Below are 27321 nucleotides of genomic sequence, written 5' to 3'. Positions count from 1 at the left end.
TCCCAGTTGTTTGTGAGACATCCAAGCGGAGGTGTCCAATGGGTAGCTGGGAATTGGAGTTGGCAGCTCAGAGGATTGGTAGATGGCCCTCAAAGCCAAGAGCATGGATGTGATTGCCTAGGGAGAGATGAGAGAGAATGGCTTCCTGACCTCTGTATTCTCAGACCCAGGCACATGCCCTGCCTAGACAGGAGCTTAGTAATGACTGGCATCATCACCATCAACTGCATTTGTCCCATACTTCCACTTCCATGCACTGGGAGGCACCATAGGCCAGCAAAGAAAAACACAGGCTATAGACACAGATAGGTATTCAGATTCTGCTCAGGCCTTATCTGCTGCTGTATGACCTTGGGCAAATTACTTCACCTCTTTGAGCCTCAGTTATATTTTTTGTAGGATGGGTGACTTGATAGTACCTATCTCATAAGAAGGATAAACTAGGATAATGTATTTACAGCATTATCATAGTTTATCTATGATAATGACTAGCATTGTACTCAGTTAATGTTAGCTATGTATTATATATAATCGGTAGTAGTAGTATTGTTGTAACTAATGTTAGCTATACATTATAATTAATAGTAGTGTTAATTATTATTGTTGCTGTTAATATCTCTTCAGTGTTATGCATGACTTCCAGCAGTAGGTGTAATCTTATCAACTTTCTTGTACATTAAAAGTGTTGGAGTGCAGGTGAACAAGATATTACTACAGGGAAAATTGTGGAGACCCTTGTTGACAGCTGAGGAAGTGATAACATCACCGAGGAGAGGAAGGCAAGCCTGTCCTTTCTAAGTCAGGCAGGAAGTTGCAGGGATGTGTGGTGAAACATGAAAGGAAAATGCGTTTATGATTTACATTCTTTTCCCTACTTAAGTGAGGTCCTGTCACCCTCACGGCTTTTCACAGTTCTGACATTAACTGCAACCCTGCGCGTGCCAGCCCAGCAGTGAGGTCAGGCCTGCTTCCCTGCCCACTTGCTCCAGCACCAGTGACCCCGTCTGTGCTGTTGAACACACCGCCTTCATTCCTACCCCAGGACCTTACACTTGCTGCTCCCTCTGCCTGTTGCCTCTTCTTCTCATCCCTCAGGACTCAAATGTCACTCCACAGAGACTCCTTCTCTTCTACCTGATCAAAGTTAGGTCTCTGTTTATTTCCTTCCCAGCATTTTATCCAAGTTATTTGGTAACTTATTTATTGTCTCTTTTCTCCTGGCCACAGCAGAAGACTTCGTTGACTGACTAGAAGGACAAATCCCAACTCCCACTCCAATCGCATAGCAAAAGGGAATCCCAAGGAGAATTTTCATAGGCTGAGCAGGGTGCATGGTGCATCAGAATTGCTGAGACATCTGAGGGTGCCCTTGAGGACAGGGACAGAATGAGAAACTTCATGAGGAAGTTAGCCCAAGTCTATGGCTGGAGAGATTTAGGAAGAGGCTCAGAGAGATGTCACATGAGGAAACTGCATTGTTTTACTGCATGGTTTAGGATGTAACTCCCTCCTTCAATCTCTACAAAACCTTCAGAAAATCTTTCTTTTCTGTCAGTGCTTTTGGAGTTAGATTTTTTTTTTCTAAATGCAACAATGCGCTGAGCCAGCCCTCAAGTTGGGTGTGGGGCAGAGAAACGCAGCTCCACAAGGAGGCCCAGCCTCAGTCGGGCGCAAGAGCACTGCAGTTCTGTTGGGTGACAGCAGTGTTTGTTTTGCCCACAGGCGTCAGACAGTGGCATCCCTCCCCTCTCGTCTTCGACGTCTGTCCGCGTCCATGTCACAGAGCAGAGCCACTATGCACCTTCTGCTCTCCCACTGGAGATCTTCATCACTGTTGGAGAGGATGAGTTCCAGGGTGGCATGGTGGGTAAGATCCATGCCACAGACCGAGACCCCCAGGACACGCTGACCTATAGCCTGGCAGAGGAGGAGACCCTGGGCAGGCACTTCTCAGTGGGTGCGCCTGATGGCAAGATTATCGCCGCCCAGGGCCTGCCTCGTGGCCACTACTCGTTCAACGTCACGGTCAGCGATGGGACCTTCACCACGACGGCTGGGGTCCATGTGTACGTGTGGCATGTGGGGCAGGAGGCTCTGCAGCAGGCCATGTGGATGGGCTTCTACCAGCTCACCCCCGAGGAGCTGGTGAGTGACCACTGGCGGAACCTGCAGAGGTTCCTCAGCCATAAGCTGGACATCAAACGGGCTAACATTCACTTGGCCAGCCTCCAGCCTGCAGAGGCCGTGGCTGGTGTGGACGTGCTTCTGGTCTTTGAGGGGCATTCTGGAACCTTCTACGAGTTCCGGGAGCTAGCATCCATCATCACTCACTCAGCCAAGGAGATGGAGCATTCAGTGGGGGTTCAGATGCGGTCAGCTATGCCCATGGTGCCCTGCCAGGGGCCAACCTGCCAGGGTCAAATCTGCCATAACACAGTGCATCTGGACCCCAAGGTTGGGCCCACGTACAGCACCGCCAGGCTCAGCATCCTAACCCCGCGGCACCACCTGCAGAGGAGCTGCTCCTGCAATGGTAAGTACTACATCTTCCCTAGGGACGAGCAGCACTGCTGGGCTCAGCCCGCCTGACTCTAAGCATGGAGATTCCACTGAGGCTCTGTGGGAGAGTTCAGGGAAGTTTTAATAAGCCCAAAGGCCACCGATCACCATAAGACAGCTAGTGGCCTCACAAAATCTAGTTATGGAATAATACCCAATTCTCAGCTCCCTTTCGAGATTTAGAAAATAACAGTAAGACTACAATATGTGGTTTAACATCATGGCTAAGAGCATAGGCTGTGGCTTCAGTCTTCATGGGTTAAAATCCCAGCTCTACCCCTTACTAACCAGGCGACTTTAGGAAAATTAACCTCTCTGTGCCTTTGAGCTGGGCTGCTGTAGGAATTATATCAGTACTATGTATCAAGTGCTTGCTTAGAACAGTGCCTGACATACAGAAAGCGGTCAATACATGTGAGTTACTAATACTGCTACTATTATTACCATAGTCTGGTGGTTATAAGCTCAAGGCTTAGACTCAGACAGCTCAGGTTCAAACCCTAGCTCCATCAGTCACTAGCTGTGTAACTTTGGGTGTGTTGTTAAAACCCTCTGAGCTTTTTAGTTTCCCATCTATAAAATAGTGAAAATAAATACATCTGCCTCCTGGAGTTGGGTTCGGGGGGGAAATTACGTAAGAGTTATAAAAGCACTTAACCCATGGCTGGCCCACAATAAGCCCCAGATCAACGGTGACTGTCATTCCCGTGGTAGCAGTTGCTATAAGGAGCCTGCTGTACGCCACACTCTGTGTAGATGTCACCTAAACTAATCGGCACCACAGCCCTACCAAGCAGGGTCATTAGCCCCATCTGCAGTTGAAACTGAGATATGAGATTTAGTTTGCCTGAAACTGTACAGCTTCCAATGAAGGCCTCATTATTCAAATATCTGTGTGTCCCACTCTAAAGCCTGAACTCTTCACTAAGCTCCTCAGGCACTCCAAGACTCACCCAGCATCCCTGGCATTAAGACCAAGGGAGCAGCTCAGGAGCCTTGGCTAAAGGAAAGTGACATGACCTTCAGCTCACCAGCGCTCCTGCCTGGCCTGGCCTGACCTGCCCTTTATGGGTCCAGCTGCCTGGCATTCGGGATATCATTTCTCAGAAGATTTGTGGACTTTGTCCAGGGACCACTCGATTTAGGCTGGGTGGGCTTCTCTCTGTCGGGGAGAGGATTTCCTTCTCTGTGTTTCTTGCCCCAGGGCCTGCTGCAGGGAAAGCCAAGAAGGCTGAAGGGTCTCTCTCAGCCACCTGGCATCAGACAGTAGGGGTTCTAAAATTCAAGATTTTGCAAAGTCTACTGGAGAGCGTGATTTTAAAGAGACATGCTCCTGGGTGTCACCTCCAGAGGTTTTAATTTAGAAGGTTCTGAGTGAGTCCTAGAATTGGCATTTAATTCTGAAGCAGCAGGTGCAAGGGCTTGCATTGAAGAAATACTAGATAAACTCATGGATCACCAGAATCAGTTGAAAAGAGGTTTTTTATTTTTTAACATTTTAGTGAAATATAAAACATACAGGAAACCAATTCATGTATCATAAGTACACACCTCAAATAATTTTTATAAAGCAAATATATCTGTGTAGCCAACGCCCAGATCAAGGAAAGAATATGACCACCAGCTCAGAAGCCTCCCTTGGGCCCCCCTTCCAGTTGTTACACCCATGATGGTAAGATTTTTTAAATACATATTTCCACGTGCCACCCAGAACTACTGAATCAGATTCTCTGAGAGAACTTAGGATTCTGTGTCATAAAGATTCTCCAGCTGATCCTGATATCCAGCCGGGGTGGGAATTTCTGATCTAGATCATCTTCAATATCCCATCCAATAAGTACCTACTACAATGGAATTGCCAGTGTCAGGGAATTTTGGACTTGTTTGGATTTTTGTTTTTGTTTTTGAGATGAAGTCTCGCTCTGTCACTCAGGCTGGAGTGCAGTGGCACGATCTCGGCTCACTGCAACTTCCACCTCCCAGGTTCAAGCAAGTCTGCTGCCTCAGCCTCGTGAGTAGCTGGAATTACAGGCTAGTGCCACCATGCCCAGGTAATTTTTGTATTTTTAGTAGAGACGGGGTTTCACCATGTTGACCAGGCTGGTCTCGAACTCCTGACCTCAGGTGATCTGCCTGTCTTGGCCTTCCAAAGTTCTGGGATTACAGGTGTGAGCCACTGCGTCCAGCTGGAATGTGTGGATGTTATAATCCCTTGTGCCTCATCTTTTCTGGTTCTTTCTTCTCCTCCTTTTGGCTTTTGTTCTCTCTCTTCAACAATTCCTCTTTGCTAGGTATCTAGAGGCTGGACCGCTCATCCTCTCCCCTGACAACTGACAGGCTTATTTACACTGGGGTTTTGGGGATTTCATAGCTGGACTCACTTCTGGGGAGGGTGGATATTTTTTAAAATCTGGGGAGGGCAGTGCTTCCCAAAGGGGGTTCAACAGAATGCTATTCCCAAGAGTGGTCCACATAAGAGTGTCCCACAGTCAAAGATGCTTAAGAAACTCAAGTTTACTCCATACTGTGCAACTGTGCATTAGCCAGTGCTAAGGCGGGATGGAGGATGCCAGACTTTACAAAAGTTTTGGCCATACAGTCTATCACTGCCCCTCTCTCTTTATCATAGAGTGGCTCTTGACCTCTCAGCCGCATTTTATTGTTTACTTAAATGATTAACTCCTGCTGATACAAGGAACTATCCTGAGGCAAAAACCCTTGTGGGTCTAAAATCACACACACATGCAGTATCTACATTCCCAGTGTAGATTCCCAACACCAGAAATAACATGGAAACTATGTAGAATAAAAATTTTGATTTTCACACACTTGATTCATTACATTTCTGGCCTGATTTTTACTTTCTTTTAAAAATTATTATTATTATTATTATTATTAGAGACATGGTCTCTCTCTGTCACCCAGGCTGGAATAGAGTGGCAAGATCATGGTTCACTGCAGCCTTGACTTCCTGGGCTCAAGTGATACACCTGCCTCAGCTGAGAGGATGTAATTCCAAGTAACTGGAGTTACAGGCATGAGGCACCATGCCTGGCTATTTTTATTTTTATTTTATGTTTTAGAGATGAGGTCTTGCTCTGTTGCCCAGGCTGGTCTCGAACTTCTGGGTTCAGGTGATCCTCCTGCCACAGCCTCCCAAAGTGCTGGGATTATAGGCATGAGCCACCTCACCTGGATGACTTTTGCTTTCTTAATGGTTTAAATTCATATTTCTTGACCCAGGCTGGGACCTAAGGCAGGGGTCCCTGCAGTCAACAAAAGGTAGGGTGAAGGCTCCTGTCTGGCTCTACGTGTGAGACTAGAAAGGTATGGCACACCCCACACCCAGCCTAGTTTCTTCATGTATAAAATATGAGCAATGATTCTGTCTGCCACCCAAGGATTAAATATGACAAAGTCAGTCCAAGGGCTCAATGGGGACCACTTCAAGTAGAGGTGACAGCTTTGGTTGCTTTCTCAGGTACTGCTACAAGGTTCAGTGGTCAGAGCTATGTGCGGTACAGGGCCCCAGCGGCTCGGAACTGGCAGATCCATTTCTATCTGAAAACACTCCAGCCACAGGCCATTCTCCTATTCACCAATGAAACAGCGTCCATCTCCCTGAAGGTAAGGCACTGCCAGCCTGAGAGATTTCATGTGGGTGTCCCAGGCTGGGGAGGTAGGGGGTGAGGCATGAGGAATGTCAGGAAGCCCATTTCTGCCAAAGAAATCCCTGCACAGTTTTCAGGGATTCTGGGTGTGACTGTTGGGCCACATGATTATCCTGTCCTGGATGGCCACAGCCACCCAACCTGGAGATATATGTCCAAGGACGGTCACAAGTGGGGCTGCTTACTCTGTGGGGTAAGATAGAAATGGAGATGGATGAGGTCAACTAGCCCTGGTGCCGTTATCATTTTTGCTGAGTAACAGGCCAGTGTTTCCCAGGGATGGGGGGATTGCTTACCACTGGGGGTGCTCAAACCCCATGGAATCACATGGAAGAAAAATAAATTTCCTTTGTAATAATCATTCAGTTATTTGGATTATGTCATGTGGAAGGTCACAGTCTGCCTGTGATTTTAACACCTCTATCACATATGCCAATCTACCATTTCTTTCTTTTTTTTTTTTTTTTTTTTTTGAGATGGAGTCTCTCTCTGTCACCGAGGCTGGAGTGCAGTGGTGTGATTTCAGATCACTGCAACCTCTGTCTCCCAGGTTCAAGTGATTCTCCTGCCTCAGCTTCCCGAGTAGTTGGGATTACAGGCACACACCACCATGCCTGGCTATTTTTTGTATTTTTTAAGTAGAGATGGGGTTTTGCCATGTTGGCCAGGCTGGTCTCGAACTCCTGACCTCAGATGATCCGCCTGCCTCGGCATCCCAAAGTGCTAGGATTACAGGCATGAACCACTGCCCTCAGCCCCAACCTACCATTTCAACAAAGAGAAAGCCAACTTTGGCCACTAGCTTTTAATTCATTCAACACAGATTTATTGAGCATCTACTATGTGACAGGCACTGTCCTAGGTGCTTGGGTCTCATCAGTGAAAAAGACAGAAATCCCTTTTAAAGCTTTTATTCTATGGGGGAGAGACTGACAATAAACATAAACATAATAGCTCAGAAAATTATAGAATTTGTTCAAATTTGATACGTATTATGAGCAAAAACGAAAAAATGGAGGGGCATCAGGGGTGAGGAGAGTTGCAATTTTTATTTATTTATTTACTGAGACAGAGTCTCACTCTGTCGCCCAGGCTGGAGGGCAGTGGCATGATCTCGGCTCACTGCAACCTCTGCCTCCTGGGTTCAGGTGATTCTTGTGTCTCAGTCTCTGGAGTAGCTGGAAGTACAGGTGTGTGCAACCACGCTCACTAATTTTTTTCTTTTGCGTCTTTAGCAGAGACGAGGTTTCACCATGTTGACCAGGCTGGTCTTGAACTCCTGGCCTCAAGTGATCCACCCACCTTGGCCTCCCAAAGTGCTGGGATTATAGGCATGAAACACATGCCCAGCCAGAGTTACAATTTTACAATTTTAAATAAGGTGGCCAGGGAAGCTTTCATTGAGATAATAATTGAGCAATAATTTGGAGAGGGTGAGAAAGTTAGCTCTATGGACATCTGGAAGGAACAACATTCTAGGTAGAGGGAATAGCAATGCGAAAGCCTTTTGGCAGGAGAATGCTTAGCATGTTTAAGCAATGGGTTGGAGTTCTACCTGGCTCCAGTGAAGTGAGTAAAGGGAACAGTAGGAGGAGGAGTTGGTCAGAGACGTAATGGGATAGGGCATATCTATGAAGGTCTTGTAGGACATTGTAAGGACTTTGGCTTTTATTCTGAGCAAAATGGAGGCATTAGAAGGTTTTGAGCAGATAATTGCAATGATCTATTTTAAAAGGGTCATCATGGCTTCTTTGTTGAGAATCAACTTTAGAGAAACAAAGATAGGAGCAGAGAGACCCAGTCAGGAGGCCACTGCAATAATTTGGATAAGAGAGGATGGTGGTTTAGACCAGGGTGATGACAGAGGAATTGGAAAGAAGATAGATTCTACAAAGATTTTGAAGGCAAAGCCAACAGGATTTCCCAGTGAATTGAATGAAGGGTGGGAGAGAAGGCAAGTAGTGAGATTTTGGCCTGGGCAACTGGAAGAATGGAGTTTGTGCCAGCAGGCCTGGGGAAGGGTATGGGTGGATACAAGGTTTGGGGAGGGGAGATCAGAGTGCAGTTTCGGATGTGTAAGTTTCAGATGCCCATTAGACCTCCAAGTGGATCTGGAAAGACAAGCCTAATGTTGTGAGGGGTCTATGCTGGAGATGGAGATCTGGGAGTCTTCAGCGCATACGTGGTACTGAAAGCCATGAGATGGGAGGAGATCACCAAGCAACGTAGATTGAAGAGAGAGTAGGCCAAGGATTACTCCTTGAGACCCTCCAACATTAGCAGGTCTGGGGGAAGAGGGGATTCAACAAAGGAGACTGAACATGAGTAACCGGTGATGCTGGAGGAAAACCCAGGGAGTACTGTATGCAGGAAGCCAAGTGAAGAACACGTATCAAGAAGGAAGGAGTGATCTGTTGGGTGATCTGCTGCTGAGAGGCCAGTAAGATGGGAAGTGATTTGGCAACACAGAGATCATTGAATCCCCTGACACCAATGGTTTCCGTGTATGGTGGGTTGGGGTGAAATTCTGCTGAAAAGGGACAGGAAAGAAGGAAAATATCTGGCTAGAAAACTGAGGTGAAGACAACCTTTTTTAAAAAAATAAAGATTATCATCTGTAAAGAAGGTATATTTTTGAAAATAAAGATTAGAGCAATAACAGCATGTGTGTATGCTGTGGAATGATATAGTGGTGAACGAACAAAGATGTAGGAAAGAGGAAGGAGAATCAGTAGACCCTTGAGGAGGTGAGGAGGTAGAATCTAGTGCATAAATGGAGAGATTGGCTTTAGCTAAGGTGGATAGATGTGATGGTGAAAGTGCCTGCAGGTTCCCCCATCTGATGATTTCAGTAGGATGTGAGATGATCAGCTGAGAGTGGGAATGAGGAGGGAGGCATTAGGGATCTCAGGAGAGAGACGTAGTGAAAACAGTCATCTGGAAGAACGGATGGACTCAGGAAGGGAGTGTGATTGCTGGGCAGCATTAAAGGCTCATTTGAGAGCCATGGTCATGAAATTAAAGAGAGGCTCGTGAGCAAAGCTGCACGTTTTTCTCCAGCCATGTTCTGCTCCATGTCTGTATAGAGCAGGTGGAGAGTTAGCTTTTTCCATAGTTGTGGGTTTACCAAGAGAGTTCTACGAAGTAAGAAAGAGATAGGTCAAGAGTATGTGAAGGGAGTAGTTAGGATGATTGACTATGGAACTTAAACTGGATAAGGAGAGGAACGAGGACATTACAGAGGTGGGAGACAATGAAAAGACGGTGGGATCAACAGATTTGTGGTCCCAGACAGATAAAAAGAAATGATTTCATTGCAATGTTTTACTTGAGTTGCATTCATTTTTGTTATCCCCCTTTCTTAAAGGCAAGTGTGTTGGTTTTCTATTTACCCTAATAATAGTGTCTCCTTTTTAAGTAAATAAAGGTATAGGTAGTATTCAACCAGGGCAAAAATCTGAGAGGTGGTCTACAGATAACCAATGTATAAGAAACACTGGGTTAGATCTTCAAATTTCAACAGAGAAAACTCTACCTAGCCCAAAGTGACCAGAAAAGTATTTGGTCACAGGCAGTCCTACCTCTTGGGAATGAAGTGAATTAAAATGTTTTAACCCAGTGGTTCTCAGACTTTTTGACTTCAGGACTTTTTACACTCTTGAAGATTATTGAGGATTCCAGGGAAGTTTTGGTTATGTGGGTTATAACTATCAACATATTCAGTATTAGACATTAAAACTGAGATATTTTAAAATGTATTAATTTATTTAGAAATAATAAACTCACATGTCAACATAAATACCTTAATTAATTAAATAATTTTTTTCTTCCAATTTTTAGTTTAGTTTCGGGGGTACATATGCAGGTTTGTTATACGGGTAACCGATGTGTCATAGGGGATTGGTGTACATATTACTTCATCACCCAAGGAATAAGCACAGTTCCTGATAGGTAGTTTTTTGGTCCTTACCCTTCTCCCACCCTCTGCCCTCAAGTAGGCCCTGATGTCTATTGTTCCCTTCGTGTCCCTGTGTACTCAGCGTTTAGTTCCCACTTGTAAGTGAGAACATATGGTATTTGATTTCCTCTTCCTGTGTTAGTTTGCTTAGGATAATGGCCGCCAACTCCATCCATGTTGCTGCAAAGGACATAATCTCATTCTTTTTTATGGCTGAATGGTTGTCCATGGTGTATCTGTACCATATTTTCTTTATCCAGCCCACTGTTGTTGAGCATCTAGGTTGATTCCATGTCTTTGCTATTGTGAAAAGTGCTGCAATCAACATATGAGTGTATGTCTTTATACATTTTTATGAAAAATAATTACTTTCCAAAAGAAAAAGGAAGAGTGGCATTGTTTTACATTTTTGCAAGCCTCTCTTTTGCCTGGCTTAATAGAAGATAGCTGGCTTCTCATATTTACTTCTGCATTCATCAGTTGTGACAACATGTGTCTCCAAAACTCTGTTGTATACTTGTGAGAAAACAAAGGCAAATCAACTCTTAGGATTACTATAAAAATACTTTGCCCTTGTGGCTCCCCTGAAAAGGTCTTGGGGACCTACTTTGAGAACTGCTAAGCTGTTGAATAAGGAAGTGGGAGTGGGAGACAGGTTTTTCAAATCCCTGAAGGCCAATATTCACAAGTGTGGAACTCTGGACAGGCCTGTGAAGAAGCATCCAAAATACAGGGTCTTGATCAGCAAAGCATCTCTCGGCCTCAGTTTCCTCATCTGTGAATGGAGATGTCACCCCCTACCGAGACCATCCCATGGGGTGTGGTGAGAACAAAGGAGACCATCAACACAAAAGCACTTTGAGGGTTTTTATGCTCTGCAAATGCCATGTCTAAAACAGCCAAACACCCCCCTCCTACCCATAAAAATACAAACAACATTCTTTGAACTGGCAGCCTCTTAGCAGGTTTACAAGGACTCCTTGGCTTTGCTGATGGCTGTTTGGGTTTCCTTTGCAGCTGGCCAGTGGAGTGCCCCAGCTGGAATACCACTGTCTGGGTGGTTTCTATGGAAACCTTTCCTCCCAGCGCCATGTGAATGACCACGAGTGGCACTCCATCCTGGTGGAGGAGATGGACGCTTCCATTCGCCTGATGGTTGACAGCATGGGCAACACCTCCCTTGTGGTCCCAGAGAACTGCCGTGGTCTGAGGCCCGAAAGGCACCTCTTGCTGGGCGGCCTCATTCTGTTGCATTCTTCCTCGAATGTCTCCCAGGGCTTTGAAGGCTGCCTGGATGCTGTCGTGGTCAACGAAGAGGCTCTAGATCTGCTGGCCCCTGGCAAGACGGTGGCAGGCTTGCTGGAGACACAAGCCCTCACCCAGTGCTGCCTCCACAGTGACTACTGCAGCCAGAACCCATGCCTCAATGGTGGGAAGTGCTCATGGACCCACGGGGCAGGTGAGGGCTGGGGTGCCAGGCTGAACCCAGGGTTTATCCCAGAAGGCTCTTCAGGTGGGAAAGGCATGTCAGGGTGGAGATCTCAGAGCCTCCTGGTTCGAAATTTCTCTCTCTTCCCCTATCTTGTGAGTAACAGGTTGGAATCTGCAATATCTAGACTAGGGGAAGCCAGGAGTCTTCCTTCCCTCTCAACAAAAACTATCTTTCTACTTCTGGGGGGACGAGGGAGGATATGAATGGGGACCTCAGGGACAGAGGGTTGAATTAATCACATACCTTAGTGTCATCACTGGTCTATGCACAGTCTCCTTCTCATTCCCCTTTAACTTATATTCCACTCCCTTCCCCTTCCCTAACACTAGAGGCAAACATTTACAGTTTTTGAATGAGTTCTTGCAAAATACATGTTGTTTTTCATATGCTTGAATTTCCAATTTATATAAGTGGTATATGTTGTTTACGCTTTCGCTCAGCACCATATTTTTAAGATCTGTCAATGCTGCCATGAGCAATTCTCATTAATTGCTTCTAACTGTGGCTCAGTACTCCATGATGTACACGCACTCACATTTTCCCTCTCCACCCTCGCACTCCAAACACCCATCTCCATCATCAATGCTGCAGGGAGCATTCTCCTATATGTCTCCTTGTGAAGCTGTGTGAGAGTTTCCTTCACACACACACACCCGACACCCAGGGGTGGAAGTCACAGGCTCACAGTATGCAAATAATTATTTTGACTAAATAGGGATACATTGCTCTCAGCATGGCTATTCTATACATCACACGCAACATGAGAGGTTCCTGTGTACCCACATGCCTCTCAGCCATCTATTCTATACATCACACACAACATGAGAGGTTCCTATGTACCCACATGCCTGTCAACATGTGACATGCCTGTCAACACTTCGCATTACCCCTTTTTCTGATTTTTGTCTGGCTAATCATGTCATTTCTACCTGCAAAATATCCAAGGAATCCATCACTTCTCTCTTTCCCCACTGCTGTCCCTCTGTCCCAAGCCCCCATCACCTCTCACCCTGGCACCAGCCTCCTCCCTGTTCTCCAGCTTCTATCCCGGCCTTCCACCTTCCAGCAGGAGCCGGGGTGATCTTTATCCAGCACAGACCTGTGCATGGCACTCTTCTGCTGAGAACTGCTCAGTGGCCGCCGTGCTGTTAGGATAGAGTCCCAATCCCTGCATGTGGCTCCTGCACCTCCCAGGCCATAGTTCAAACTCTCCCTGTCCCTCACCAGGCTGGCCCACCCTGGTGTGGTTTGAGTTCCTTGACCATGCCACACCCTTCCCTAGCCTTTGCACACACTCTTCTCTTCCGCCTGAAACACCTTTCTCTTTGCCCTCTAGCTTCTTGCCTAGCTAATTTCTACTCATCCTTCAGATCTCAAATGAAATAGCTCCCAGATCCCTAGAGTAAGCTAGCCTCATCCCCCACCCCTCCCAGCATTTCCCTTCAATAAAACTAATTTTATTATAATTACTGAGATACTGATATTATAGCTAGCTGTCTAGGTTTGAACCCCAGCTTTGCCATTTACTGGCTTGAGCAAATTCTGTCCATTCTCTGTGCCTCCTTTCCTCATCTGCCATCCCTTTGTACCTGTCCCCTGATGAGGATGATGACAGTCACCAACCTCAGGGTCATCGTGAGGATCAAATGAGCCAACACAGGAAGATCCTTGGAACAGTGACTAGCACTAAGTTAGTGTCTATGGTTGTTATCCTGTTTATTACTGTTCTTTAGGTGACTGTTGTCTCTGGTGGGCTGTAAGCTGTTTGAGGGCAGGGACCAAAGTGCTCTTGTTCAGCAGGGCACCAATGCCCAGCACGGTATTGGGCACAGAGGGGAGCAACCAAATAAATAAATGGTAACTGAACGGCTGCACAAACACACCAGTCTGCCAATGCCAGGTCTCCTTTAACTGCTAGGCCAGTGCGGTCTCTCACCTCCCTTCTTTTTCTCCCAGGCTATGTCTGCAAATGTCCCCCACAGTTCTCTGGGAAGCACTGTGAACAAGGAAGGGAGAACTGTACTTTTGCACCCTGCCTGGAAGGTGGAACTTGCATCCTCTCCCCCAAAGGAGCTTCCTGTAACTGCCCTCATCCTTACACAGGAGACAGGTAATCCCAGGAGAGGCCACCTGCCATGGGCTCCTTACCTTGGGTTTTGCACCGTTAGGGAATGCGCTCTGTACTCTAACCTCTAGAAAGTCCAATGGGAGGCCAGGGGAGAGTGCTGCAGGGACCTGGCTTCTAGGCCTTTTCCATGTGTTAGGGCAGTGGTCCCCAACCTTTTTGGCACCAGGGACCGGTTTCATGGAAGACACTTTTTCCACGGACCAGGCAGGAGAAACGGGAGATGGTTTCAGGATGATTCAAGCACATGACATTTATTGCACACTTTATTTCTATTATTATTACATTGTAATATATAATGAAGCAATTATACAACTCACCATAATGTAGAATCAGTTGGGAGCCCTGAGCTTGTTTTCCTGCAACTAGACAGTCCCATCTGGAGGCGATGGGAGACAGTGACAGATCAGGCATTAGATATATGCTCCTTATAAGGAGCATGCAAACTAGATCCCTTACATGCACGGTTCACAACAGGGTTTGTGCTCCAGTGAGAATCTAATGCCCCCAGTGATCTGACAGAAGGCGGAGCTCAGGTGGTAATGCTTGCTCACCCATGGCTCATTTCCTGCTGTGCAGCTCGGTTCCTAACAGGCCACCGACCAGTATGGGTCCGTGACCCAGGGGTTGTGGACCATTGTGTTAGGGCGTCTCTCTCTAACCACCTGCATTACAACACTTCTGGAGAAGGAAGCTGCTTATTAGAGATTTCCCCAGCCCTATTCTGAACATACTGTCTCAGATTCACAAGCTGGGGCTTAGGAATCTGTACATTTAACCAGCAACTCAGGTAGTTCTGGTCCTTGCTGCAGTCTGAAAATGGCTGAAGTGCTTATTCTCTCACTCTGGACCTGAACTTCCCAGTGACCTGGGGAAAATGGTTCCACTTGGGCAGGCGCTACTGTGCCTGGAACCCCACTGCCAGCTGTCTGTGCCTCATACTGCGTGGGGCTGTGGCAGTTGCAAGGGAAACTGTCATTCCTAGAATCCTAGAGGGAAAGAGACTTTGACAATTATCTGGTTTTAGGGCTCCCAAACTTGGGAGCCTTTAAAGAATCATGAAAGAGACATGAAAAATATAGATTCCAAGATCCAGCCTAGACCAACTGAATCAGAATCTCCAAGAATGGGCCTAGCTTCTATTTTTAACAAGCTCTCAGTGGATCCCTTTGCTATTAGCCTGTGTATAAGAGCCAGTGATGTAGTTCACCCACTCATTTTATAGCTGCAGTAACTGAGGCCCAGGCAGGGAAAGGGGCTTTCCCATGATTATTCTGGGTATGCTGATGACCCCAGTCCTTTTTTTTTTTGAGAAGGAGTTTCACTCTGTTGCCCAGGCTGGAGTGCAATGGCACAATCTTGGCTCACTGCAACCTCTGACTCCTAGGTTCAAGCCATTCCCCTGCCTCAGCCTGCCAAGTAGCTGGGATTACAGGCATGTGCCATCACACCTGGCTAATTTTTGTATTTTTAGTAGATATGGGGTTTCACCATACTGGCCAGTCTGGTCTTGAATTCCTGACCTCAAGTGATCCCACTGACTCGGCTGCCCAAAGTGCTGGGATTACAGGCATGAGCCACTGTGCCCAGTCGACCTCAGTCCTTTTTCTCAGCAACTGGTGTGTCCTGCCCTGCTTTGCAGTAGGGAATGCTATTCGTTCACGAGATGTGTTGGGAGGACATTTCACAGCTGAAAGTGGTGTCTGCATTTTAAAAGAGGACCTTGGGGAAAACAACATTTAACCCAAAATAACAAACAACTGGTAGTGAAATTTCAGGCACTGAGAAATGTTTTGGACTCAAATGGGATGGGGCAAACTTTCCCAATAGCCCTCAAAAGTGGATAAAGCTGGCCACAGAAGTTTCCCTGGAGCTTCACACCATGGAATGCCAAGCTAGAGGTACCCTGAGAGATCGCATGCTTTCTCTGAGCAAGTTGCCCATTGTAAGGTGGCTGATCTGTGCAGGACCACGCTGGCTCCTGTGACCTCCTGGTAAAGCACAGCAGGGAACATGGGTGCCTGGCTGCTATAACTGGGCAATGCTGACTTGTATCTGGAACCCTGACATCACTGCTAGAGAGTCGATGTCTCTACTGCAGTGATATGGGAGGAAATCTGACCTCATGATAGAGAGTGTATCCAGTGCCTAGATCTCATTGCTGGAAAAATAATAGACATTCCCAGATCCTAATGGTCACAAATGAGGATGTAGCTGAGACCCATACTTTACTGGTGGAAGGTGGAAAGTTCTGATGTTGATATGCTTGATAGTTACTTTTTTGGGGGGTGAAAAACGGGAGACGGTAGGTTTTGTGGGGAGCAGTCTCTATCCCATAGATCTCTGTAAGAGGGGACATGGAAAGGGCAATTTCATGACTCGGCCCCCTGACTACTTCTCTGTCTCTGCAGGTGTGAAATGGAGGCGAGGGGTTGTTCAGAAGGACACTGCCTAGTCACTCCCGAGATCAAAAGGGGGGACTGGGGGCAGCAGGAGTTACTGATCATCACAGTGGCCGTGGCGTTCATTATCATAAGCACTGTCGGGCTTCTCTTCTACTGCCGCCGTTGCAAGTCTCACAAGCCTGTGGCCATGGAGGACCCGGACCTCCTGGCCAGGAGTGTTGGTGTTGACACCCAAGCCATGCCTGCCATCGAGCTCAACCCATTGAGTGCCAGCTCCTGCAACAACCTCAACCAACCGGAACCCAGCAAGGCCTCTGTTCCAAATGAACTCGTCACATTTGGACCCAATTCTAAGCAACGGCCAGTGGTCTGCAGTGTGCCCCCCAGACTCCCGCCAGCTGCGGTCCCTTCCCACTCTGACAATGAGCCTGTCATTAAGAGAACCTGGTCCAGCGAGGAGATGGGTCAGTATAGCCAGAGACGCTTAGCCTCTGGGATTGATGGAAGTGGGTGGTGGTTCTAAACACTCCGTTATCTGAGGCACAGGCATTTTTAACTACCACGCATCCAACCCTTTGGGATGGGACACGATGAGATGTGTTCAAGGTTATAGGGCACGGATGCTGGAGCAGATACCAGGTTTCTAGGGCTCATTCTTTTGCACTCCTTTAAATTCCAAGTCACTCCATGGGATTGAGGTTCATGACAGAAATGTGTAGACCCTGGATAGGGTTGGGTAGAACCCTTGGAGTGAGAAGGGGGCTTCTGCACCTTTGTGCTTTTCTGGGAAGGGAAAGGAGAAGTGGTCTAAGCTTCTGGTTGCCCAGTGTGGAAGTGCAGCAGCCCTGGGCCAGACCTGGCTGACCTAGAGGGGGAATATCACCTTCCTCTCATCTTTGGCTCAAAAGGAGGTGCATTAGTAAAGCACTTCATGTTTTGGCATAATCATTAGCAGTTATGATAGGTATTTTCACTATGTGTCAAATAGGGAAACCGAGGCCCATCAAGATGCAGTGACTTGTTCTAACTAACCCAACTATTCAGTAGCAGAGGCAGGGCTAGGACCAAGGGCTCCTGGTCTCCTGATTTCTGAGCCACATCTCATTTCATCACTCTCCATGATAGACTCCATCACACCTGTGAGTCCAAACTGTGTGTGTGTTTCCTTCAGTTAAGGGGATGAAACTCACCAGTAGGACTTGGGATGGAGTTACTGTATCCAGCTGTGGGGGTGGGTTGCATGGAGACATCCAAATCCTTCCCTTGTTCACTGACCCTCAGATTAGTGGCAGGGATTTGCAAGATGGGCTGGCCTTGGGTCAAACCTCTAGCCTTGAGCTTGTCCCATTGGATTCTATGTTATCAACGTAAGCCAACAGAGACAACCTGCACAGATGGGCCTATACCCACCCACTCCCATCTCCACCACTCGCTAGGTTATATATAGTTGCTATAAAGCCAGCTGAAACCTTCCGGGGAGAAAATGAGCTCACCCTATCTTGCTGTTCCCTTTCAGTGTACCCTGGCGGAGCTATGGTCTGGCCCCCTACTTACTCCAGAAACGAACGCTGGGAATACCCCCACTCCGAAGTGACTCAGGGCTCTCTGCCGCCCTCGGCTCACCGCCACTCAACCCCAGTCGTGATGCCAGAGCCCAGTGGCCTCTATGGGGGCTTCCCCTTCCCCCTGGAGATGGAAAACAAGCGGGCACCTCTCCCACCCCGTTACAGCAACCAGAACCTGGAAGATCTGATGCCCTCTCGGCCCCCTAGTCCCCGGGAGCGCCTGGTTGCCCCCTGTCTCAATGAGTACACGGCCATCAGCTACTACCACTCGCAGTTCCGGCAGGGAGGGGGAGGGCCCTGCTTGGCAGACGGGGGCTACAAGGGGGTGAGTATGCGCCTCAGCCGAGCTGGGCCCTCTTATGCTGTCTGTGAGATGGAGGGGGCACCTCTTGCAGGCCAGGGCCAGCCCCGGGTGCCCCCCAACTATGAGGGCTCTGACATGGTGGAGAGTGATTACGGCAGCTGTGAGGAGGTCATGTTCTAGCTTCCCATTCCCAGAGCAAGGCAGGCGGGAGGCCAAGGACTGGACTTGGCTTATTTCTTCCTGTCTTGTAGGGGGTGAGTTGAGTGTGGCTGGGAGAGTGGGAGGGAAGCCCCCAGCCCAGGCTGCTGTCCCTTGAAATGTGCTCTTCCAATCCCCCACCTAGTCCCTGAGGGTGGAGGGAAGCTGAGGATAGAGCTCCAGAAACAGCACTAGGGTCCCAGGAGAGGGGCATTTCTAGAGCAGTGACCCTGGAAGACCAGGAACAATTGACTCCCGGGGTGGGCGAGAGACAGGAGGTCTCCCTGATCTGCCGGCTCTCAGTCCCCGGGGCAGAGCCTGATTGACTGTGCTGGCTCAACTTCACCAAGATGCATTCTCATACCTGCCCACAGCTCCATTTTGGAGGCAGGCAGGTTGGTGCCTGACAGACAACCACTACGCGGGCCGTACAGAGGAGCTCTAGAGGGCTGCGTGGCATCCTCCTAGGGGCTGAGAGGTGAGCAGCAGGGGAGCAGGCACAGTCCCCTGTGCCCCTGCCTCAGTCGAGCACTCACTGTGTCTTTGTCAAGTGTCTGCTCCACGTCAGGCACTGTGCTTTGCACCGGGGAGAAAATGGTGATGGAGGGCAACAAGGACTCCGAGGAGCACCACCAGGCCTCGGGCCCCAGAGGTCCCGCTCCTCAGCCTACACGCAGAGGAACGGGCCCACCTCAGAGTCACACCACTGGCTGCCAGTCAGGGCCTGCCAGGAGTCTACACAGCTCTGAACCTTCTTTGTTAAAGAATTCAGACCTCATGGAACTCTGGGTTCTTCATCCCAAGTTTCCCAGGCATTTTTGGCCAAAGGAAGGAAGGAACTAATTCTTCATTTTAAAAATAATTCTTAGGCACTTTTTGACCTTGCTGTCTGGATGAGTTTCCTCAATGGGATCTTTCTTCCCTAGACACAAGGAACTCTGAACTCCTATTTAGGGCAGGTTGGAAGCAGGGAGCTGGACCGCAGTGTCCAGGCTGGACACCTGCCGTTGCCTCCTCTCCATTGCAGACGCCTGCCCATCAAGTGTTACCTGCAGCGACTCAACCCTATGCATGGAGGGTCAATGTGGGCACATGTCTACACATGTGGGTGCCCATGGATAGTACGTGTGTACACATGTGTAGAGTGTATGTAGCCAGGAGTGGTGGGAACCAGAAGCCTCTGTGGCCTTTGGTGACCTCACCACTCCCTCCCACCCAGTCCCTCCCTCTGGTCCACTGCCTTTTCATATGTGTTGTTCCTGGAGACAGAAGTCAAAAGGAAGAGCAGTGGAGCCTTGCCCACAGGGCTGCTGCTTCACGCGAGAGGGAGATGTGTGGGCGAGAGCCAATTTGTGTGAGTGGTTTGTGGCTGTGTGTGTGAGTGTGAGTGACAGATACATAGTTTCACTGTTTTTTTTTAACAATAAAGTATCTTTTTTACTGTTATTTTCTGTGTCCTTTAGCCTGTTGGGAACGATGCAAGGGTCCACAGGCCCTTCCAAGATTCATGGATTTTGGGAGCTGGAAGGGATCCTAGAGATTGTCAAGCAACAGAGATTCCCAACCTGGCAACATTACCTATCCCAGACACAAAACCAGAACTTCTGGGAGTGGGGCCCAGGAAACTAAACTATTTGGAAAAAACCCTCTGCCTCTGATACAACTGTCTGCAGTGGTTCAAGCCCCTCCATTTAGACGGGGCTCTGGGGCTCTGAGGCTCTGAGGGATGAGTCCACTACTAACTAGCAGGCTAACTAAAGCCCAGGACAAGACCTGGGGCTTCCTGCCCTTGCCAGCACTCTTTGCACTGCATGGCATTAGTTACGGAGAAGGGACTTAACTATCAGAAGTCTTGGGAAGCTGGCCCTCCTGGGACCCAGAGTCAGCCTGTGGCTGCTACTCCACAGCGCACCCTTAGTCGCCAGCTAAATGTGACTTCACCAGGCAACCATGACGACACCGAGACAGGAAAGCCCAGTCCCTGCCTTCAAGTTCCCAATCCAGCTGGGCAAAGAAGGCACACCCGTGGGAGACACCACGCAGGCAGTGGCTCTGAGGTTGAACAGGTTTGATTCCAAGCCCAGCTCTGTTGCACACTAATTATGTGGCCTTGAGCAGATATGACTTGGCCTCTCATTTTTCAAAGAGAATTTTTTTAGAGCAGTTTTATGGCTCACAGAAAAACTGAATGGAAGATACAGCGATATGCCTTCCCTCCCATACATAGCCTCCCTCATTATTAACATTCCCCACCAGAATGGTATAGTTGTTGCAACTGACAACTCTTCATTGATGGGTCATTATCACCTACAGTCCATAGTTTACATTAGGGTTCACTCTTCGTGTTGCACATTCTATGGGTTTGGACAAATGTATAATATGTATCCAGCATTACAGGCTCTTGCAGATGGTTTCACTGCCCTAAAAATCCTCTGTGCTCTGCCTACTCTTCCCTCCTGCCCCCTAACCCCTGGCAACCACGAAACTTATTGCTGTCTCCATAGTTTTCCAGCATGTCATATAGTTGGAATCATATGATACGTAGCTTTTTCAAACTTGCTTCTTTTACTTAGTAATATGCATTTAAGATTCCTCCATATCTTTTCAGGGCTTGATCATTTCTTTTTAGTGCCAAATAATACTCCACTGTCTGGATGTACTACAGTTTATTTACCCATTCATCTTCTCAAGGACATCTTGGTTGCTTCCAAGTTTTGGCAACTATGAATACAACTGCTATAAACATCTGTGTGCAGGTTTTATGTAGATATAGGTTAGCTCTGGGTAAATACTGGCAAACAGTCTTCCAGAGTGGCTGAACCATTCCACGTTCCCACCAGCAGTGAATGAGAGCTCCTTTTGCTCCACACTCTCACCAGCATTTGGTGGTGTCTGTGTTCTGGATTTCCACCTTTCTAATGGGTGTGCGGTGCGGTATCTCACTGTTGTCTTAATTTTGCATTTCCCTGATGACATATGATGTGGAGCATCTTTTCATATGCTTTTTTTTTTTTTTGACATCTATAGATCTGCTTTAGTGACGTGGCTGTTAAGATGTTTGGCTCATTTTTAAATTGCTTTGTTTTCTCAATGTTGAGTATTAAGAGTTCTTTGTATATTTTAGAAAACAGTATTTTATGAGATATGCCTTTGAAAATATTTTCTCAGTCTGTGCCTTGTCTTCTTGACACTGTCTTTTACAAAGCATAGGTTTTTAACTTTTTTTTTTTTTGACAGAGTCTCACTCTGTTGCCCAGGCTGAAGTGCAGTGGCACAGTCTCGACTTACTGCAACCTCTACCTCCTGGGTTCAAGCAATTCTCCCACCTCAGCCTCCTGAGTAGCTGGGATTACAGGTGCCCACCACCACACCCAGCTAATTCTTGTATTTTTAGTAGAGACAGGGTTTCGCCATGTTGGCCAGGCTGGTCTTGAACTCCTGACCTCAGGTGATCCACCCGCCTCTGCCTCCCAAAGTGCTGAGATTACAGGCATGAGCCACCGCACCTGCCCTACTCGTTTTTAATTTTAAGGAAGTCTGGTTTATTTCTTTTATACAGAATGCCTTCGGTGTTTTATTTAAAAACTCATTGCTAAACCCAAGGTCTCTAGGTTTTCTCCTATGTTATCATCTAGGAGTTTTATAGTTTTGCATTTTACATTTAGGTCTATGGTCCACTTTAAGTTACTTTTTGTGAAGGATGTAACATCTAGATTCACTTTGTTTGCATGTGGCTGTCCAGCTGTCCAGCACCATTTGCTGAAAAGGCTGTTTGCTCCATTGTGGTGCCTTTGCTCCTTTGTCAAAGTTCAGTTAGGCCTCTCATTCCTCAGTAAAATGAAGATAGTAAATAATATAGGAATAATAGCTATCTCATATTGTCATGAGAAATACATGTAAATGGAAAGTTTATTAAAGCATAAACAATAAATGGTGGCCAGTATGATAGAAAATAATACCAGGCCGGGTGTGTGGCTCACACCTGTAATCCCAGCACTTTGGGAGGCCAAGGTGGGCAGATCACCTGAGGTCAGGAGTTCAAAACCAGCCTGGCCAATGTGGGGAAACTACATCTCTACTAAAAATACACAAACAAGCCGGGTGTGGTGGTGGGCGGCTGTAGTCCCAGCTACTCAGGAGGCTGAGGCAGAAGAATCGCTTGAACCTGGGAGGCGGAGGCTGCAGTGAGCAAGGATTGTGCCACTGCACTCCAGCCTGGCTGACAGAGCAAGACTGTCTCAAAAAACAAAAAAGGACAGATAGCATACAGATAGGACTGATTTATCAGGACTGTGCAGGAGATCACAAATTGTCCAGTGTTGCCCAAATTTCTGTTTTGCTTATCACTTTCACAATTTTTGCCCTGATAGAATACAACTTGTACTATTATTTAATACTTAAAAAATATATTTCAATGTTTACAAAATATTCTCTATTCATCTCTAAACAATAATATCTCTACACTAAAGGATTTGAGAGTATTTCTTCCTGATACCATGAAAATATGTAACCATTCAGATTAAAAAATGACTGTCAGGGGCCCCCTCTTCGTCTTTGGGAAACAATGACCTGGTCCTCCTCATTCCTGATGTTTCACATGCTAAGGCCCATAGAGAAAGGGTTTGTCTGAGGTCTCACAGCCGGAATTCCAGGGGCAAGACCCCAACGCAGGTCCGACACCCAGTCTGGGGATGTCCACACAGCACCTCCCTGCCTCCCATTCTCCTGGATGGGGAACGCCTTCTTAACCAGCCCACCTCCATCCTCTCCAGACCAGGCCCCGCCTTCTCCTTTTCTTCCGCAGCCTGCGCCTTCACAGATTAGCCACCAGAGGGCTCTCTGGGATCAAGGACCAGTTTACTGGGCCTGCAGGGAGGCCTAAAGGTTTTCAGGTAAATCCCAGCATCCTAAACCACTGGGGATCAGGCAGACTTGCAGTTCACCATCATGACCGTCACTACCATCAGCCACCACCTCTACTGCCTCCTTTTACTGAGCATTTGCTATGCCAGGTGCTGTGCAAGCACTCAGCGTCTTATCTCATTTAATTCTCACAAAAACCTAATGAGGGGCCAGGCGCAGTGGCTCCCACCTGTAATCCCAGCACTCTGGGAGGCCGAGGTGGTTGGATCACCTGAGGTCAGGAGTTCGAGACCAACCTGGCCAACATGGTGAAACCCCGTCTCTACTAAAAACACAAAAACTAGCTGGGCATGGTGGCGTGTGCCTGTAATCCCAGCTACTCAGGAGGCTGAGGCAAGAGAATCACTTGAACCCAGGAGACGGAGTTTGCAGTGAGCCGAGATCATGCCACTGCACTCCAGCCTGGGTGACAGAACGAGATTCCATCTCAAAACAACAACAACAACAACAACAACAAAACCCTAATGAGGTAGGTACTATCATCATTTACAAATGGAGAAACCGAGGCACAGATAAACTGAGGGACCCGTAATTTATGTTAGTAACTTAAATAAGGTAAGTCACAGAGTTCATGAGTGACAGGACCAGGATTCCAGTCCAGGTCGGCCTGACTCGGGAGGTGCGCCTTACGTTTGGGTTCGCGAAATAAATTACAAATACAGGGGACCGATGAGCAGCAGCAAGTGCAACGGAACAGGCTGAGTTCAGAACAAGCCAAGAGAAGGCCACGCTAATTTCTAGGTGGCACAGAGCCAGGGGGCCCAGATTTGGGGAGGTGGGGGTCTGCTCAACTTAGGACTCAACCCCAGGCCTCTCCCGAAGCCCTACATCCACTTTTGGGGCTGGACCTTAAGAGTGGCACAGCAACCTTGAGCATCGCTAGAGGAGCAGGCCAGAAGGGAGGGGCAGGGTGGGGACTTGCTGCCCTGCTGTGAGGAGTGGTTTCAGGAGCCAGACAAGGCCTTGCTATTGGAGAAGGAAACGCAGCTGGGATTTGCCAGGACAAATGACGGTGTAAGAATTGGGAAACAGGAGAATTGGGAAACGACTTCCTTCAGGGGCTGGCAGACGAGGGAGGGCTTGCACAGTTGTTGTTACAGGGGTGGTTTTCAAGCCTTTACAGGAAGGACACATATGTTTTCCAGGCATCAGGGCAGTGCTCTGGAGGGAGGCACATGGGATCTCCGAGGCAGGCATGAGGACTGGGCTAGAACCCTCAAAAAGTGAGCATCTGGGGATAAGCAAAGGCAGAGCCAAAGGCCTTGGGGGGAAAATGACATCTGTTGGACTGAAGATTATGTATGAAGATTCTAAAAGAGCTAGAGGGCAAAAAAGACCCAGCAGGTAGAGTTTTAAGGCATGGAGTGACGTGCCCGGGGCTCGCAGCTGGTCCAGTATAGAAGAGTCAACCCAACCTCTTTGCACGACTTGAAACACTGGTGCAATGCCAGCCTGCTAGGGTGCCAGACCCAGGTGCTGGTCCATCACCTGTGGTGCGGTGTCTAAGGACAGGCTTTGGAAACCCTCGGGCAGCCTCTGACTGCTTCTAGAAGAGGGGCACCAGCTGTTTCACTGAATGAAAAGCAGGAACTTTCTCAGGCATCCAGCTGCAAAAAGACAATTTGAAAACTTTTCTCAAAATTCCTCAATGAATCCAAAGTGTCCAACCAAGAAAGGTGCCTGGTTAGATTGATACAAAGCTGACAATATAGTGATGTCACCTCCTTACCAGGCCAGGGCACTATTCACTACAGAAGGAGACTACACTGAATTTAGTAACCAAAGATTTCAGATACGTAATTAGCCCCCAAGGGCAGAGTGGGAGTAGATTTCATCTGATTGATCAGTGCCCTCAGGCAGCTCACAATCTGGGGAAAGTGGCCGAGCAGCCACGTCTCCAGTGCAGGCAGGTATGAGGATAACCAGAGGAGGGAGGTGACAGCATTGCTGAGGAGGGAGCTGTAAAGTTCTGACTGAACTGGCCAGGATGGGCCCACAGGGGCCCAGCCATCTGAGCTGGGTCTTAAAGCAGAGCTTCCAATTTAGCACAGAAAGGAAGGTCAGCTAGGCTAAGGGAAAATCCCAAAGGGAAGGCCTAGAGATTTTAAGTATTTGGGCAATGGTGGGTAGTTCTGACAGCTGGGAGTGACTTATGGAGGGCAGGGTGCAAAGCAGGCTGGAGTCAAAAGACAGGCTTGGAAATGTGCTGTGCTCAGTGAAGGAGGTGAGGAATGAAGGAATCAACTGGCAGGGGAGAAGACTGCAGCAGCAAGGACGTGAGGTTTGATGTCGGACAGACCTGGCGTCACCGCTTTGGAAACGTGATCTTGGGTAAGTCATTTAACCTTTTATGCCTAGTTTGCAAAGTGGGGATATTACCAGTACTTTCCTTCACTGGATTTGAGTATTAAAGGAGACAATATACATAAAGTGCTTAGCATAGTTTGTATACTGAATGTTCAGGAGATGTTAGAGATATTTTACCATTACTACTGAAAAAGCAGCTCATTGTGTAGTATCCATATTGACACACTTTCCTTTGTTCCATGGCCATAATAAAAGGACATTCCCACCCCCCTGGCCGTGCGCAGTGGCTCACGCCTATAATCCCAGCACTTTGGGAGGCCGAGGTGGGTGGATCACCTGAGGTCAGGAGTTCGAGACCAGCCTGGCCAACATGGTGAAACCCCGTCTCTACTAAAAATACAAAAATTAGTCGGGCGTGGTGGCAGGTGCCTGTAATCCCAGCTACTTAGGAGGCTGAGGCAGAGAATCGCTTGAACCCAGGAGGTGGAGGTTGCAGTGAGCTGAGATTGCACCATTGTACTCCAGCCTGGGGGATTAGAGCAAGACTTCGTCTCAAAAAAAAGAAAAAAAAAAAAGGACATCCCCCCAGCTAAAGGTAGGTGGGCACCAAATGTTCTCAGGCATTGGTTCCTGGCAGCTGAGGTGGGCAATTTCCACCCCATCCCCCACTCCAGCCAAGGGGATATTTGGCAATTCTGGAGACATTTTTAGTTGTCACAACTTGCAGGGTGCAACTGACATCTAGTGGGCAGAGGCCCAGGATGCTGCTAAACATCCTAGAATGCACAGAAAAGCCCCTCAACAAGAATTCTGCAGCCCCAAATGGCAATAATAGTGAGGTAAAGAAACTCTGTCCTAAAGAAACCCATGCAGCCTTTCTGTAGCACCAGAGCAGCCGGAAATCCAGCCTGGGGCAAAAGTACCCTTACGCCAAAAATAGAAGTTATGCATATGGCTTTGCTCATTTCTAAAAAGGCACCATTCTGGATTCTACATCTGTCAGAGTAAATATCAGGGTGAGTGAAAAATGAAAGGCAATCTAACAATATAAAGAATAGTATACAATGATCAAGTAGGATTTATTCCAAGTAAGCAAGGCCAGTTCAATATTCAAAAATCAATCAATGGAATCCACCATATCAAAAGGTGAAAAAAGAAAAACTATACGATCATATCAGATACAGAAAAAGCATTTGACAAAATTCAGTACTCATTCATGATTTTTAAATATCTCAGTACAGAAATAGAGGGGAACTTCTATAAAAATTATACTACTTACATCATACTTAAAGTGAAAGACTGAATGCTTTCCCTACAAGATCAGGGACTGGACTAGGATGTTCACTCTCACCACTTTTTTTAAACTGGAAATTTGAACCATTGCAATATGACAAAAAAGAAAGAAAGAAAGAAAAGAGATAGACACTGGAAAAGAAGAAATGCATCTATCTCTATTTGCAGACAACATGGTTGTCTAAATAGAAAATCTCAAGAAATCTAACCAAAAACTCATAGAACTATCGAGTACAGAAAGGTCACAGGATACAAGATTAAAATACACAAATCAGTTATATTTCTATATACTACCAATGGACACACAGAAACTGGAATAAAAAATACCATTTATAATTGCTCCAAAGAAAATTAAATACTTAAGTATAAATCTAACAAAACACAGGATCTGATAAATGGTTAAAATAACAAATAGTGTCAGGAAGGATCACTTAGGTCAGGAGTTCAAGACCAGCCTGACCAACATGGCAAAGCCCCCTCTCTACTAAAAGTACAAAAATCACCTAGGTGTGGTGGCATGC

The 27321-nt window shown here is 47.3% G+C and overlaps 2 protein-coding genes across 9 annotated transcripts in view; one reads left to right on the top strand and one right to left on the bottom strand.

The window, feature by feature from the left end:
• Window positions 1-19723, top strand: part of FAT2 (FAT atypical cadherin 2) — an 87237-nt gene extending 67514 nt beyond the window's left edge. Inside the window, exons 19-24 of the mRNA XM_016954082.4 lie at window positions 1723-2533; window positions 6041-6186; window positions 11206-11647; window positions 13637-13790; window positions 16217-16674; window positions 17727-19723. Of these exons, the coding sequence (XP_016809571.3) occupies window positions 1723-2533; window positions 6041-6186; window positions 11206-11647; window positions 13637-13790; window positions 16217-16674; window positions 17727-18259 (2544 nt within the window). The 3' untranslated portion in view covers window positions 18260-19723. The remainder of the gene's footprint in view (window positions 1-1722; window positions 2534-6040; window positions 6187-11205; window positions 11648-13636; window positions 13791-16216; window positions 16675-17726) is intronic.
• The window catches only part of SLC36A1 (solute carrier family 36 member 1), a 309080-nt gene that overhangs the window by 133712 nt on the left and 148047 nt on the right, over window positions 1-27321 (bottom strand). The window lies entirely within an intron of this gene.

The sequence above is a fragment of the Pan troglodytes genome, chromosome 4, assembly GCF_028858775.2.
Source record: "Pan troglodytes isolate AG18354 chromosome 4, NHGRI_mPanTro3-v2.0_pri, whole genome shotgun sequence".
Classification (NCBI taxonomy): Eukaryota; Metazoa; Chordata; class Mammalia; order Primates; family Hominidae; genus Pan; species Pan troglodytes.
The sequence above is the reverse complement of the archived record's forward strand: the minus strand, read 5'-3'. Positions and strand labels throughout refer to the sequence as shown.